The 16,350-nt window shown below is 48.4% G+C and overlaps 1 protein-coding gene across 7 annotated transcripts in view; it reads right to left on the bottom strand.

Moving 5' to 3' along the window:
* The window catches only part of SH3PXD2B (SH3 and PX domains 2B), a 65,845-nt gene that overhangs the window by 42,693 nt on the left and 6,802 nt on the right, over positions 1 to 16,350 (bottom strand). For all 7 annotated transcript variants that reach the window (XM_085236986.1, XM_085236992.1, XM_085236987.1 and 4 more), the window contains exon 2: positions 11,662 to 11,742. In XM_085236986.1, the coding sequence (XP_085093112.1) occupies positions 11,662 to 11,742 (81 nt within the window). The remainder of the gene's footprint in view (positions 1 to 11,661; positions 11,743 to 16,350) is intronic.

Below are 16,350 nucleotides of genomic sequence, written 5' to 3'. Positions count from 1 at the left end.
CAGAGGGAGATGTCAGTGGCTGTGAATAGCTCACTCGCATGGAAAGGGAAGCGGGCGCAGGCAGGAAGCACACCCAGCCACGTCCTGCCCCAGCACCCCCTGCCCTCCTGCTCTCATCCTCCCTGCAGGTTCAGGGAACTGAGTGCAATGTGAGGTCTCCAAGAGGAACCAGGCAAAAAGCTTCTGTGCCTAGAACTGGAGATGTCTCCAGCCAGAGCACATGCTGATTCTCTGAGTAGAACTTCACCAATGCTTGCCTGATGCACCCACTGGCTTGAGCGATCGTGCCCAGTGACACTGCAGTGCCCCGTCTGTTAAGCATCTCCAGCAAATGAAAGCTTGGCCCTAAGCATCTAACCCCCAAAAGCCATTATTTAACCTCAGTGTAATGAGCTCTGTATTTTGTCATCAAGCCTGGAAACTTAAAACCACAGAGCTCACTAAGAGATAATCAGTGTAGTCACTTGTGATGAGAGGACGGGAGCTTGTCACCAATATCCCCATAACACCATGTGATGACTGCAGCAGATGGGCCAAAGACCAAGACAAGAAGGGAGCACAAGGAATACTCCAGACTTCAGACACAACGTGCTTTGGTCAGGTCAGGCCCTGCTCCCTGCAGTAACTTCTGTGCTAATCCAAGCACATTTCCAAGGGTACTGAGAACTATGTCTGAGGTCATTAGAAGCTATGTTTTCAAGAGCAAGTGGGGGCCTGCTCCAAGGCACCCAGAAAGGAACCATATAGATGTGCACCTTCCCAGAGCCTGCCTTTAGTGAGGCACCAGGTGAGACACCCCAAAATGATAGGATCCAGAATCATCACCTACATCATGATGGCCCCAACAGTTCCAGAGAAGCACTCACTGCTTGTTTTCTGAGCTGTCAAGAATATACTCAAGAGAGATTACAAAGCTTTAAAAACTGTGAAAGGATAGGAAAAGAGGGGAACAGAGACGCCTCCCATTTGGAGAAGAACAAGAGCTCTGCCCCCAGCAATCCCACAGCACTGATCTCCATTAACACAGCCTCCTCACTGAACTGCTGGTCTCTCTGCTTAATGGGTGATTAATATTTATAGCTTTTTACATCTGATTTGGAGGTGGTACATCCTGGAAGCCGTAATTTTCTTTACAGTACTTTACTAAAACATTTCCCACAATTTCTGGTAATTGCAGCACAGACTCTAGCCGGCATTATGTTGGGTCAGCAGGTCCCAGACCATATCAAAGAGCACCAAAAGCTCCACACTCCGTATGCACACAGAGAGCAGAGCATTAACACCACCAAGCAATCAATAAGCATCCATCATTCACCAGTGCGACCCAGCCATAGGAAATGACTCCTGTCAGTAGACATGCTTGGGAACTGAGCAGCAATACAGCAATACCCGGGGGTGATGCTGGTCTGTGCTGCTTCCTCTTCCAGATCCCATCCCTGGGAACTTCCCTCCAGCACATCCACAATGTGTCAGCCCTGGCGTGGGAGCAGGACAGAGCTGTGCCACCTGCATCAGCCCAAAGCCCACTGAGCAAATACCACAGTGTGAGCTGTTCTGGCACCAGCAGCTATAGGGAAGTCTGCAGAGCATGTTCATGTTCACTCACATCCCTCCAGCATCCCAAATTGGATCTGCTGGGTAGACCAGGAAGCCATGAGATTGAGCTGTTGGAGAAATGTAAACAATGGTGGAGAAATACCCTGTTCATTGCAGAAGAGCTGGGCTAGATGACCTTTAAAGGTTCCTTCCAACTCAAATGACTCCATGATACCAACACATTTGCCTGATGAGCAGCTGAGATGGGATGGGGGGAGAGGGGAGCTGAGCCCAAAGGCTGTAGGTAGATCTCACTTCACACTGAATGCCATGCTCTGCACCGAGAGGCAGCCTCCAGCAAAGCATTCCAGCCCCAGCCAACAAGGGCTTCCCAATGCACATGCCACCCCATTCCAACCACATGCCTGCCCAAACCTCTGGGTGGCCACTCACTAGCTTTTCCCCTACCTAACTCACAATGTGATCTCTGTTCAACCTCTCCCTTCTCAAAAATCTTCCCCGCTCCAGCACACAAGGTAAAGCAAACTGCTGTGCATTCCTTTCCTGAAATTAATGCAGCTTTTATACTTGTGGCAGGCCCAAACGTGATAAGACAAAGGAGGTGGCATTTGAGCTACAGGCAGAGCTGCCAAAGCTGCAGTCCGACCACTTGGGAGAGCACCGCTGGTTACAAACAGAAGCCTCATGACCTTTCTGTTGCATCAGACTTCTTCCTAACCAGCTATTTTCCCTGCTGCTTCTTCCCTAAACACATACCCCATTTTCCAGCTGAGCAAGCACAGTCAGCAGAAGCCTGTGAGGAGTTGCTTTCTGTCCATGCAAGGAAAGATTTCATCTTCATTGGGCTCATGGAGATGCCTGTCACCAGCAGCTCCATGGGAGCCAGGGCCACTATTACACAGATGGGACAGGAAAACGAGATAAGGCAAACCCTTTAGGTCTAACTGCCAAAACCCAAAGTTTCCATATTAACCACATGCCTTCTTTGCACGACCTTGCTGTTCTCCACCCCCTCTTTCCACCACCAGCATCTCTCCTGGGGAGCATGGGGCGCCTGGCTGGGTGGCTAGGAGCACCACAGGCTGCCTTGTACTGCTCTGTTTACAGAAAAGGGAATTTAAAGGTGCCAAGTTCAGCTGTGCCCAAAAGCCGAGCTCGGCAGGAAGCCACAGCAGCCAGCGCACACACACGCGCTTCGGGGCTTCGGAGTCCAGGCAGCCCTTGCCAGAGGGCCGGAGCTCGCCAAGAAGCTCTGCTTATTGCAAAACCAGAGCACTGCTGTTAAATGATAGCTGGTGGGGGAGAGCGGCCTCGCAGCTCACCGAGGAGCTAATGCACTTAACAGGGAGTGGGGTATTGGAAAGCCTCTAAGAGCACACAGAGCACTGCCTTTGCAGGGTACATGGAGAGTGTCTCTGAGCTGGGATACTTGTTCCTCTCCAGGGTGCTGGGGCCTGTGAGCACAAAGCCTGCACAGCAGGCAGAAGCCCCAATGCTTTGTGCTTGTGAGAGCGTAGATTCCCCCCCAAACGCGCGCACACAGTTCACACAAACCATACGGTTGGAACTGCATCTGCTTTTCTAGGACTCAGCAGGAATAGGGGAAGAGAAAGCAATGCCAAGAATTGTCAGCACAACTAAACCCCTAAAGGAGCACAAACCCTAACAGTACCCAAATTTGGGGAATGTCAGAGCTCCCCGCTAAGCATGGCCTGACCAGAGATTCTGAAAAACTGGAAAGCCTCTGCCTGAACCCACTGCCTGTAAGAACCACCAAGGTTTGGGGGCTCAGAGAAGGCACTGCTGGCAGATGGGAAGATTCCAACTCAAGGCAGAGGCCTCAGATCTCCGCAGGATAGGAGGTGGGGAGCTGGAAAATGCTGACGGGTATCCATTTCAGTTAACACTGCAATTTAAATGGCAGAATCTAGCCACAAAAATTAAAAAGAATTTTACATTGTGACTCATCAATAATAAGCCTATCTTTTAAATTGACAGTTAATAGCAACAGTTAATAGAAGCTATTACCTAATTTTAAATTAAAAACAAGAAAATGTCTTACATGTACTGACCTGAGTTTCCTTCTTTGCTAAAATTTTAACACCAACTTTCCTCCCAACCCAGGACAAGGAAACGGGATGGTTCTGCAGCACTGCCAGTTGCCCAGCTCGCTTGGCACACTGCGTGGTAGGGCACAAAGACCTCTTGCATAGCTGTTTCATCAGTTATTTTCAACACGCATGCTAGCCATGAAGAGACGTGAATTGCGGATTTCTGCTTGATGAGATCGGGTGAGAACTCCAAGATTTTGTGTCTCCACCACCAGCCCCAATAGTTGGAGCCAGGAGAAGGGGCTCCACACAGCTTCTCAGAGCAGAAGGCAGACCCACAAATTAAGCTTCCTATAAAGTGATATTTCCTTCATTTTTTCAACCCTGGAAACACTCGGAGATAAATGACAGCTGTATTTCGTGAGGCTGAAAGCCTCAGCCAAACCCCTCCAGACGCCAGTGCCGCAGACAAGCTGGAGTTGCACAACACGGTTGAGCCAAATGAACTTCTGCCTGCAGCAAAACACAGGGAGGGGTCTCACCTCCTCCATCCTCTTCCTCATTGCTGGCCCTCAGAGCCGTCCTAAGCCTACTGGGATGTGGGCAGCTCTGCAGGTGGGGAGGTTCTCCACCTTCAAGAGATGCTGCAATGCACACTGAGATCCATCAGCCTTAGAGAGCATCGCCTCTGTCCTACAACTGCTCTTTGAGGTGAGCATTTCACAAAGCATGTTATGACAAAGTACCTTTAGTTTCCAGAGGGTGCTGGCTGATGGCCAGTGATTAGCCAGCCCAGCTTGCAGAGAAAACAGGAGCACAAAGAATCGTTGTATGCATCAGAACACACCTCACCCAGCTAATGTATGATGGTACCAACACTGGAAAAGCAAGGGACATCTGAATGATAGCTATTTCTTGCCCAAACTTTAAGCTTCCTACCAAAAGAAGTATTAAAACAAGAAATCCACCAACCTTAATTACATCTACCAGACCTATTCTCTAGGTTCTGATTCCCATGCTTCCAGGTAAAGACAGCCATAAATATCATTTGTAATTCACTGCTCAGTAACTCACCGCCATCGCAAAGGTCTCAAGATATTATCCCAGCATAGCAGAAGGAAGGCATGAGCCAGAGGAAGGGCAGATCCTGCACACACATCCTCCCCCACCCAATGGAGCAGCCAGGCTGGCACAGACCTGCCTTATTCTTTGCTGCTATCCTGCAGAGTGCCACATACCCAGGAAACGTCCTTGCTTAGTCCCAGAGACGGGGATGAGAAGTCAGAGGCGAAGGGAAAAGGTGTGCAAAGGAAGTAAAAGGAGAGAAGCATAATTTCTAGGATGGATCACATGGAAAGGGAGAGCAGGCAGTTAAAATCCTCACTTATCCCCAGGCTCCACCAGGACCCTGGAAGGATCATTCCAGAGATCCACACCTTGGTTCACAGCGGAACTTCCAAACTGCTGTGTGTCCTTTACTGCATCGCACACATTCAGCGATGTGTATGGCTCCCAGCCATCTCACTAAGAATTCAGCAGGCACAGACAGAATCTGCATCAATCTCCTCCCTCCCCAGCAGCACCAGTAGTACTTTCTTATCAAACAATATGCTTCAGACCCAGGGCTGCTTTTGCATGATACCAATTGCAAGGTCTTCCCTCCAGAAAGCTGAAGGACACGAGCTCAGCCGTTTAGGCAGGCAGAAAGAGAGGTGTAGCCCATCTCATCGCGCTACAGGACAACCTTTAAACACCACATTACTGAAAGCAGCACCAAATAAAAAAACACATTGGATCACCGCCAAGAGAACGCCTCCAAGTGATCCAAGAGAGCTTTAACCACCCCACCTTGGGGACTCCTTTCTGCACGGGTGACAGCACACCCATGGAGTGATGTGTAGCTGAGTGCCATCCCTTTCCTGTCCTGTTTCTACAGGCAAGTGCCAAGAACACTGAACGAAGGTGGACCACAGGGCCACTCTGGCAGCTCCAGGGGGTGAAGCTGAGAAGATGAACTCAGCACAGCTGGGAGTGATGAGATCAGGAGGTGAGAGGAGCCCTGGGAGGAAGGGCTGCAGCATCCCAGAATCAGGCACAGTCTCAGCAGTTCAAAGCCCTGCTCAGCTGCCAGGTAAAGAATTTAGCAGCTAGTCAGATTGCCAGCAAGAGCCAATTATAACTCAACTGACCTGCCTTGGCGCTAGCATGCACGGGGAATGTGCTGGCTACCCACTACCAAATGCTGGAAAGCTATAAATGGGAGACGTTTGGAGAGAAAATGATGAAGGGAGCCAACTTTTAACTAGGCTGAAGTGCATGGGGCTGTACGTGTTCATTGTGGAGGGGAAGAGGAGAGAGAATGAATAAGATCTTTGATGTGCTGCTGGAAAAATCCAGGCTGCTGCTTCTACAAAGACAGCAATCATCTTTTCTTGATAGAAATTGTTTCTTCTTTTCGAGTCAGATTACAACAGTTCACCTTTTCTGTGCTCCTACATGTGGTACATAAGCTCCTGGCAAAGTCTGGATGCAGAGCAAAAAGGAGAGAGCCTTGCTGGTGCTTTGCACCGAACCTCGCCATAGGAGCTGTGGGCTTTTTCTCATCTTTGGTCACGCAAGTGCCTGTCTTTCACAAAGCAGCTGTCTGAGGGAGAGATCCTGCTGGTTTATTTTTGTGGCTGCGTGCAGTCGCTGCACACACACACAACGGCACAGAATTCCACTGAACTCTGCAAACCCTGGAAAAAAAGAAATTCCCAAAGTGTTGAAATAAGATCCGTGTTATAAAATAGCTATCGAAAGAGTCCTGTTTACAATTCCTGGACACAAAAAGACATCCATCTTTCAGCAGCAGAGTGCCTGCACTGTCATAGGGCCTTTCCATCAAAGAGACCAACAGAAACAGCACCGCCAGCATGGAGCAGCCGTGAGGTACAAGCGGAGAGCAGGCTGTGCTACACCTGAGAAGCCTGGTGCTGGTGGGAAAAAACTGTTCTGCATTCCCAGCCCTGGGTTTCCTACATCTGGAGAAGGAAGATAACACACCCCGCCCTGCTGTGGGATGCAGCCCCAGGAAGAGGAGGAGAAGCAGAGGAAGGCTAGTGGGGGGTCTGTACCCCACACTGGTGCATGTCACGGTGCTGGAAGCAATGCGCCAGGCTTATTTGAATTTACTCAGTGTATTTTCTTTTATTCAGGCCAACAGGATGACAAGAACAATTCACCTCTGTGCCAGCCAGCATCTTCTGAGCACATTTCCATGTAACATTTTATTTTAAAGCAGTCTAAATCACCACGATTCTGACTTTTCCCCCACTCTGTCTTTGCTGCACATGCACTGCAGGTGAAAAACCCCTTAGAACAACTAATCTGCCTTTCATGTAGGGATGACATGCACACGCCATTGCCTTTTGCCAATTTTCTCATTGAAGTAGGCACCACTTCAACAGCCTGTGTTTTTTTTTCCCCTCTCACACACAAAGCTGTTGGAGAGAGTCCCGCATCCTTCGTGCCAAGATGACATAGCTCCAGGTGGGTCAAGGCTGAAAGTTTCCAGCTAAGAACCTGAAGGATTTGTTAAACATATGGACGGACCAGAGGACTGGAAAACACACTTGATGTGCATACAGCGGGCGAGAGCCAGAGCCATTTTTAAGTATGCTTAACATTCTCTTTTTGTCTGCCTCTGAACCATGCAGCAAGCACATTTACTCCAGACTATGTCACGTCTCCTTCCCTTGGCTCACAATTGAACCTTTGTGCAGAGAAGCAACCACAAGGCATCACCCTCTCTTCCTTCAGCCTTCATTAGGGAGTAGGGCTAGAGGAAAAGTTTCTGACTGCAAGGGGCAACCTGTGCCCAGGGAGGGTACCCTGTACAGTTTGACATATAAGGCGTTGCAGCAACCTGCCAAAGGAGCAGCTTCTGCCTTGGTGGTGAGATGGCAGGCCGTGGTGTGAATAGCAAAGCCTGCTTGAAGGTAAGGTTTGGTACCTGCTTCCTAATGTGCTGGATCCACCCCCAAGTGCAGGAACATCCATTCTGTTGTCCAAGATGCAAAAGGCAACAGGGCTGAAGAGGCTCAGGGAGCACAGGCAGCTACTGGTGGGAGCATGACTGGTGCTGAAGGGTAGAGTTTGGACATAAGGGCACATCATGAGTGTAGCAAGACAAGGTGGCTCTTGGTCACATGAGGACCTGAAATGACTACCACTGCAGCTGATGAGCTCATAATTACTAAATAGTAGAAAAAGTGTTTCTTTCTTTGGGTTTCCACAGAAAACACAAAATGCAAGCCATTGTCTGTTCTCTAACCAATACTGTCAGTCCAGACAACAGTTTCAAGAGGATCCTTTCCAAAGGTTTGCTAAATGCCTCCAGGCAATGCATCTGATGTGACCCACTGGGGTCCCACGGTCACAGAATGCTCCTTGCTCATGGGCAAGTGCTGGGAGAACCTCTGTGGCACAACAGAACCTCACACTTGATCACTATCTGCAAGAGACAGCACATCAAGGATTCAATTACCAGTTTCCATGCCAGCCAAAGTTGCCAACGTACCTGCCAGGCTCAATTAGTGTCCAGAACACAACTGGCATTCTTGAAAGCAACAGTCTCATTGCTTTATTTCTTAGGAACAGCATTCATCTGCTCCCAATAGCTCACATCTGGCATATCATGCATTACAAAAGAGCCTTGATCCCGTCCGAAGGAAAGAACTCCTTCAGCCAAGAGACCCATGCATAACTGAGGTTAGCATCTGAAGTTACAAATTTACTGCAAAACACACAGTTACCTGAGGTTTGAAATTCCAGAATTATAAATTCATGTAGGGTTATCTGTTTTGGCTTTGTTTTCATCCCTAAAACATTGCTGTTACATAAACTGCTGTGTGATGCATAAGATTTATGGAGAAAACAAGGAGACAGGGTAGAAACCCAGAGATCCACAGAAAGCAGAAAAACACTGGAGCACTATCCGAGTGCCCTGGTTTCCTCCTGCAATTAATAGTAAATAGGAGGAGGGAGTTATTATTCAACTTAAACATTCCCAATTTCACTGCCTGGCACTGCCAAAGGCAGTGGCGTGACTCTCTACACTAATTAGCCAGCAAGATATTTACTGTTGAGATATTAACCTATTTATTTTATTACTGCATTTGCTTCTTTATTTTATTCTGCAACCTTACACACTGCTAATACTGAACTTCCATGGCTTTCCATCATCACAGAACTCACCATCCTCCGAAGAGCCACAAGGGACACGTCGTGCAGGGCTCAGCATCTGCCGATAATTGTTTGCTGTCCCAAACACACCAGTGGCTTCTTACCCTCATCTCACAAAGCAGAGGGACACAGAACGGTGCCACTGGTTGCAGTGGGAGCAGGATAGCCAGCAGGGCCATCAGTATTAAGCATGTATGTGTTTTACTTGGCCCAACTCCTAAAACACTTGTTTGGCCACAATGGAAGGTGACAAATGATTCAGTAGCAAGCCCACCAGGGAAATACCAGGAGAAAATCCCCAAGCACTCATGGAATGGTGCTGGGGCTGCTCTGAAACTCCAGCATCACATCCAGCCCCCTCGCAGGTCTCACTGCCCTTATTCTGACACCCAAGAACATCTCCTCCTCCTCCTCCCTGCTTGGATGACAAGAGGCTCACTATCTGTGATAGGGTGAACCAACATTCACCCAATGCAGCCAGAGCTGCTACTGGAAAAAACAACAACGCAAACCTTTGCTCAGCTTCTGGTTGGAGCCTGGAAAGTGCAGCCAAGATCACTGGGAACACAGCTACTAACTTAACAAATCTCTCTACCCAAACATGCATTTACCCAGATTTCTCAGAGTTGTGAGTATGAGTAAGCCTGGACAGCCCCAAAGACAGATTCTTGATGCAGGGATCACCTGAGACTCTAGTTTCCAGTTATTCCTCCAGTGCACCAAGATCATCAGGATTGGACACAGCAAAACTCTTCCCTTCTATGTTTTCAGAAGCAACCAAACCCTTTTAGCCAATTACTTCTTTTGAGTTGCTGTTTTTCCTTTTTTAATCTAATAACCAGCAGCATGAATAATTTCCAGCATGGAAAATTTCTGCCTAAAGAGCTAAAATTGGCATAGAATCATAAAACAGTCATTCAATAAAGGCCTCCAGCAACTGCAGCAGTCACTGCTACCAAGCCTACCTAGAGCAGTTTTTTTTCCACTGTGCTAAGAGGATCTGTTTCACTTCTCTCCTTTCAATCCAATTTCCACTGTACTGCACCACAAGTTTAAAGTAAGTACACCAGGAAGCATGTGTGATAACGGGGAAGGAAGGGAAAAACCACAATTTCATTCATTCTTCCAACAAAGCCAGAAAGGAGTGGTTACTCTTTTTTTTTTTTTTTTTTTTTGCAAGAAAATGCTGAGACAGCAGGGAAGGGGAAGGTTCAGCTTGAACTTTCCCAAATGTACCACACTATATATAAAGCATTTCTTCTTCTAGAGCTGCCCCAGGGCAGACAGTGCAACAACTGGGTAAGAGCACAGCTGGAGGCAGGCACTGCTTCGGCAGACACAAACCCCAAAATTCTGTCCCTCTTGCAACAAAGGACATCCTGAGTTTGGCTACAACCTTAGGGCACCAGCAAAGAAGATGAGATGCTGAAGACAAGGAAGAGTCCAGTTCCATTTCCTTCCAGCCCTGGCCACTGCCCAACAGCTGTTCCCTGTTTATTTATTTTCATATTTCCTTGGTTACACCAGCAGCTGCTCACAGCTTAACCCTTCCCTGCACCAGTAGTAACCCACAGCACTGCCCACCTTGCCTTGGCCTGGTATAATGTGTGAACAAATAGCACGGGCACAGAAGGGTGACTGGGGCTCTCACTATGGACATCCCTATGACCATGCTCATGGCTCTGTAAGAGCCTTGCTCGGCAGGAGCAGGGCACTGGGCATGGGAGCAGTCATCTCACAGAAACCCACCCGCACTCCCAAGCCTAAAAAAGGCTTTCCAAGCTGACCTGAAGCCATCTGACCAGCAGAACCTACAAAAGCCATTCACATTCCTCGGGGCTTGCTTTGCTAGGCAGGCCCAGATGTGCTGTTATTTTAGCAGCCTATTTGTGTCAGGATGCATTCAAACCCCAGCAGTTTAAAGAGAGGTATCCACATTCCCAGGCAAGCACAGCAACCACTGAAATAAAGCACAGAGATGTGTGCAGCTTCACACACGCAGGAAGCTGAAGGGTGCCCAGCTTCCCTCCCAGTCCCACACACGTACAAGAGGGATGTGCCAGTGAGCTCTCTGGCAGGCCCATAGATCACTTCGTGCATTTTCCTTTTGCATCTGTACAGAGCCCGTTCCAGCAGCTCAGTTTATGTTTTGGCTCATAAAGCTCAGACAGACCCCTTGGCTCATCTCCACAGTACAAGGAGGGGGTGGAGAACACCCTTTGCTTGCTCGCTGAGAGCACTGGCTCAGATTTTTTGCAATCCAGTGTCCCAGATTGCCTTTCCAGCCTCCTCCCTCCATTCCTTCCCCACCTTCCTCCCATCTCCCCACTCCACACCAGGAGATAACTGCTAAAGTAGCTGCCACCTGCTGCACTCCAGGCTGGCAGTGAATCCATTGAGTGCTGGTTAAAGGAAGCTTCCCATCATCTGCTCCCTAAAATGCTGGGAACCAGTGATTCCCATCAGCAGCTCCATTTTGGTGTGCTAGCACTTGGGAAAGGCACAGAATTACCTCCAGAGTAATGGATAAACTGTAACAACATCTCCCCAAACAAGCTAACAAAAACCTCGCCACCAGATGCATTGATTTCAGCTGGAGGAACTCAAACACACCTATGACCCCTTATGCACTTTCAGCTCAGGGAGTGAGAGATGAACTTTAACACACAAAATCCCCACATTGTACTGCATTCCCTCAAATCTAAACACTTTACGGTAGATTACAAAAGGAATGCTTACCTCTAGCACAAAACAAACCACGCTCCTCCATTTACCATGTCTTTCAACCTTCTGAAGTCGAAAACACAAGAACTGGAGAAATGCTTACCTGTAGGTCGAAGAACTTGCTGTACCGTCGGTAGATGACTTCTGTGGACCCATTGGACCAGGTGACTTTGATAATGTACACCTGCAAGGAACAAAGGAAGAAATCAGATACAAGTGACGGAATAACCCACGACACTCCAGTGGCTGCAAAATGGCTGAGCATCAACCAGGGAGTGCATGGGAGCATTTAAAGTAGTTACAGCAACACTAGAAAATAAACAAGCTTAAATTACTAAGCTCCACTGCTGCGGCTTAGCTGACTGCAAGATGCTTATTCCAAGCTGGAAATTAAGACAGCTCCTTACCCCTAACTACAGGTACATAACAAATTCTGCACCCCAGAATGAGACTTGCGAGGAGAACTTGAGCCTACACAGTTCAAAACTCCATCTGGTTTTCCATAAACAGCTTTGCTGTCACCTCGAGGTTTTGTTTTCTGAAGCCTGCTGGGGTGCAAATTACCCTCCTGTTACATGAAATGCTACACAACTAATCCTCACAATCCTCAGTTATTCACAGACCATGCAATCAGGCTTTCACTGGTGATCGATGGGGGGCGGGGGGAAGGAAAAAAACACCAAAGTTGTACTATTTTCCCATGAAAGATAACAAGTAAATAACAGAATTGGGCAATTATTTATTTAACGTCCTTGCCTATTATTGGCAGAAACCAGAGATGACCCTTGGTGAGATGCCAACATAACTCTCAATGCAAACCTAAGCCTTCACTAATTGATAACAGATTGAGTAAGCAGAACAAGGGCATGTTCATTTCTTCTTTTTACTCTCATGTCTCACATAGTTCCAAAGAAATTCCAATATCAACTCAGTGACACAGGAATAAACCATTTAGAAGCCCAGGTGAAGGGACCAGGTAGGAACTTCAGGCTAATGCAGCCAAGAATGAAGGCTCATAGAATGGTGATGTTTTGGTGCTTAAAACACTATCTCTTAAGAGTTTCAAATCACTTCCCACAGAGATGCACGTTTTTCTCAATGCTGGAATGTGACCAACATCCCAGTCCAATAGCCAAACTCAAATACCAGGAGGCTTGCATAAACACCACAATACTGAACTGCTAGAGCTAATCAAACCTACTTGAATGCCAAACTAAAACTCCACTGATGCAGCATAAGCTACCAAGGTGAGGGGACTCCCAAAGAATCACAAACTTCCTGGTGGAATCAATTCCAAACTAAGACAGAGAAGGAAGCAGTGATATGAAGCAGGTGCTTATTAATAAAATTGATAACTTCATAACATTCATGACTTCATACCATCAGCAAACCAAGTGTTAACTTCATGCTAAGCATCATCCAAGCTGCCTTTACCCTTTACTCCGGGACTTGCCAGCAGGCCAGCATGAGCTCATTTTGGTTGGAAGCTCAGCTGATATCCCAGGTTCCTTACCAGTCTGCAGCACTTTACAGGGTTATATCACCACTGGCTGCCTGCCTGGAGAACGCCTTCCACTGGGACAGAGGAAAGAGCCAACTTTTCTTCATTGTTTATTCCTATCCTGCCTTTACTTGGAGTCAACAGTTTATTAGACTGGGATTTTAATCAGGATATGGATTTGCTCAAGCTAAAATGAATTCAGTGCTCAGAAGAGTAATAAAGCCCTGAGATTTGAGGGCACACCAAGCTTCATTACACCCTTGTAATGGAGAGAAGGGGCACTTCTCCCAGCTGATGAGCTCGCTTCTATTTTGCTGGAATGCAGATCTCCCTGGAGTCTGGATAATGGTTTCTTGCTCATCCTATTTAAACAGCTGAGAGGTCTCTGGGGATATCTCCTCATCTATGGAGAACAGAAGAGATGAAGAAACCCGCAGAAAAGGGAAATCCTCAATATCCATAAAAATACTGCCTTTGCAAAGCTGACTTCCTCTTTCCTTCCAACTATCCCTTGTCCTTAACTCCAACCGCCCCCTCAAGATGCCACAGATCTTTGACAATTCTCATCTATGATGCCCTAAGGGCAATAAAAAAAAAAAAAAAAAAAAAAAAAACACCAGATAGCAAAGCTCAGGTGATCCTTAATTAGCAAGAAAATTGCAAATTTTGAAAGGGATGAATGGTGCAGTTGGCCACTCCACAAAGCCTTTTACAAGGATGAGAGGTTTTGAGCTCCCACAGACACCCATCCATCCCTTCCTCAGCTGCTTCCTTCAGTGATAAAGACCAACTGGAAAGCATTGTGCTCAGGCTGCACTTCCCCTCCTGGCCTAGCACTACACCTTGTCCTCTGTGCCAGGCACAACGCCTGCCCGGGCAGCAGCAGCCCTAAACTCCATTTTGTCCTTGCAATCACAGGTGTGGCACTGAACAGCTTGCTCCCAAAGAGGCTGCCCCAAGGACAGGCTTTTTCCAGGCCCAGCTGTGCAGCTGAGGGCACATGGAAACTGTTATTTCATGGCTTTTCTGCAGCTCCGCTCCGCTGTCAGGGAGGCCCTGCTCCACGGAGGGGTGGGAGAGCCCGGCAGATGGTGGGCAGCCAGGCCTAGGAGGGGGCCGCAACCCCGTCGCTTGGGTTGGGCTGTGGCCAAAACCAACAGGCAATTCTATCTAAATATTTACAGGCCTGCCCGGGCCAGTGGTGGTTTCTGCATGGTGGAGGGGATCTAGCTGACTCTGTGAAACCTGGGAACCAACAGCTGCCCTCTGACAAGAAAGGAAACCTCATTCTGCTCCACCCTGAGAGCTCCCATCCCTTGCCACGCTCCAACCCACACGCATCGTATCGAACCAGACTGGATGGCTGAAGGGCACGGGGCTGCACTTTGGGACAGGTAGAAATCACTGGGACTGAAACCTCTCACTGAACTGCAGCCACAGGTCACAGGAGCAGTGCCGGAACTCCTGCCCCTGCTTCAGAAGTTGCTGAAATGCAATTCACAGCATTTGTCCGACTACAACATGACACAGAGAAAGGGTGTGGAGTTTTCAGGGTCACTCACACACCATATTCTGCAAAACCTAAGCATGAGGCCACCCCCACAAACCTGATATTTAGGCTTCAACAGGAGCACTTGGATGGGCAACTCCACCACAGCCACATCCACCACCAAAGTAAGGAAACGAGCCCACCATACCTCCACAGGACCTCCCATGGGTGGAAGGGAGACCAGCAGCCACAGGGACAGCCTCAGAGATGCAGGTGGGTCTTGTTTAGAACAGGAGGAGAGGAGCACTTCATATTAACACAAAGCACACCATCTGCTCCCATCCCTTGAAGGGATGGTGTGGTTCAAAACCTTCACAGAGAATGGAAGCCAACAGATGTAGAAGGCTGAACTCTAACAGACACCATGGTGCTTTGGCTCTCTAGACTTCCTGCAGAGCACTATGTTACAAGTAATTGGCTGTATGTCAACTATTTAAAAATTACTGATCAAGGAGTTTACCATCAGGAACCCAATCTTCTCAGACTCTTCTTGGTTGTGTTTGAAATTGAGCACCTTAAAGGGGAATTATAAAGGAGGAAAAATGATACTTTAGCTCTCCCAGACTGTCCTGCTTGGTCCCCACTGCCTCTCACAGCCTAGCATGCAGCACAGCTCTCCCCCGCTCCACTGTTCCTTGAGATACAATTCAGAGGGAGACCGAGCCAGTGGAAAGTGGGTCTGAAACCCTTCGTACGGGAACTGTCAGAAGTGGCAGGTTGCTAAAAGCAATGCAAATGGCACCTGGCCAACCGTAACAGAGCTGTCAACAAAAGCCGCCCGTCAGCCATCGTGGCAGCAAGGGCTCTGGCAACTGCAGGGGAAACGTGCTGGCAGCTGGCGAATGCTTCCCTCGCTCTGTGAGGGAGATCCATCTTCCCTATGGAGCAGACTGTGACGGGATGTCCCTCCCGGGAAGGGCAGCCAGCAGGGCCAGCATGACAGGGCTCTCCCTGACTCATAAGAGCCTCAGTGCTGCAGATAGCAGCGGTTTCTGGTGACTTTCATAGCAAGAAGTGCCTGAGCACTTTGAAGCCTTCTCAGGCCCTCAGTTTTACACCTTGCCAAGAGGCAAACTATCCCACGCAGGGCTACAGAGAACGGGTGGTTCGAGAGGCTGACTTGAAGCAACGGAATTAAGAACAGATACAAAAAAAACAAATACACAAAAATAGTTCCCTGTTCTTGAAATACGAGGCCGTGTGACCTCCTAGAATAATCATTTCTGAACTTCCTATGTAAACACACTAAGGACACGCACAGAGCACAACCAGGAATCAGCCTGGACTGCTCAAGTTTGTGGAAAAGGCTGAGAGCAGCTGCAAGAAAGCCCAGGGCTGCAGCCTACCTCCTCCCACAGCTTCTCCAAGGAGATCTAAAGAATGTCCTGGCTGTGGGGGCACATGGAAAGGCCCAAAAAAACGGCTTTAAGGGGCAGCATCATGCCAGCTCTCCTACATGCTCCATGGCTCTCTGATGTCCATGCCAGCCAGAGGCACGTAAACAGCAGCAAGCTGGAAAGCAATGCTGCTGTCACTTGGAAAGACACTTCCACGGGGCTCTGGGACACCCATCTTTGTGCACCCTTCACTAGTGGGCATCAGCATCTGTCCACAGAGCTCCAAAGGCACAGCCAGACATAACAGCCTCCAGCAGACAGAGCTGTCTGCAGAGCCCTTTTAAATGGGTTTGAGCCTGTGTGGTATTGGGCCCAGAGAGACTACGTACAATAAACCTCTCTGTG

The sequence above is a fragment of the Meleagris gallopavo genome, chromosome 15 (assembly GCF_905368555.1).
Source record: "Meleagris gallopavo chromosome 15, MGAL_WU_HG_1.1, whole genome shotgun sequence".
Lineage (NCBI taxonomy): Eukaryota > Metazoa > Chordata > Aves > Galliformes > Phasianidae > Meleagris > Meleagris gallopavo.
The sequence above is the reverse complement of the archived record's forward strand: the minus strand, read 5'-3'. Positions and strand labels throughout refer to the sequence as shown.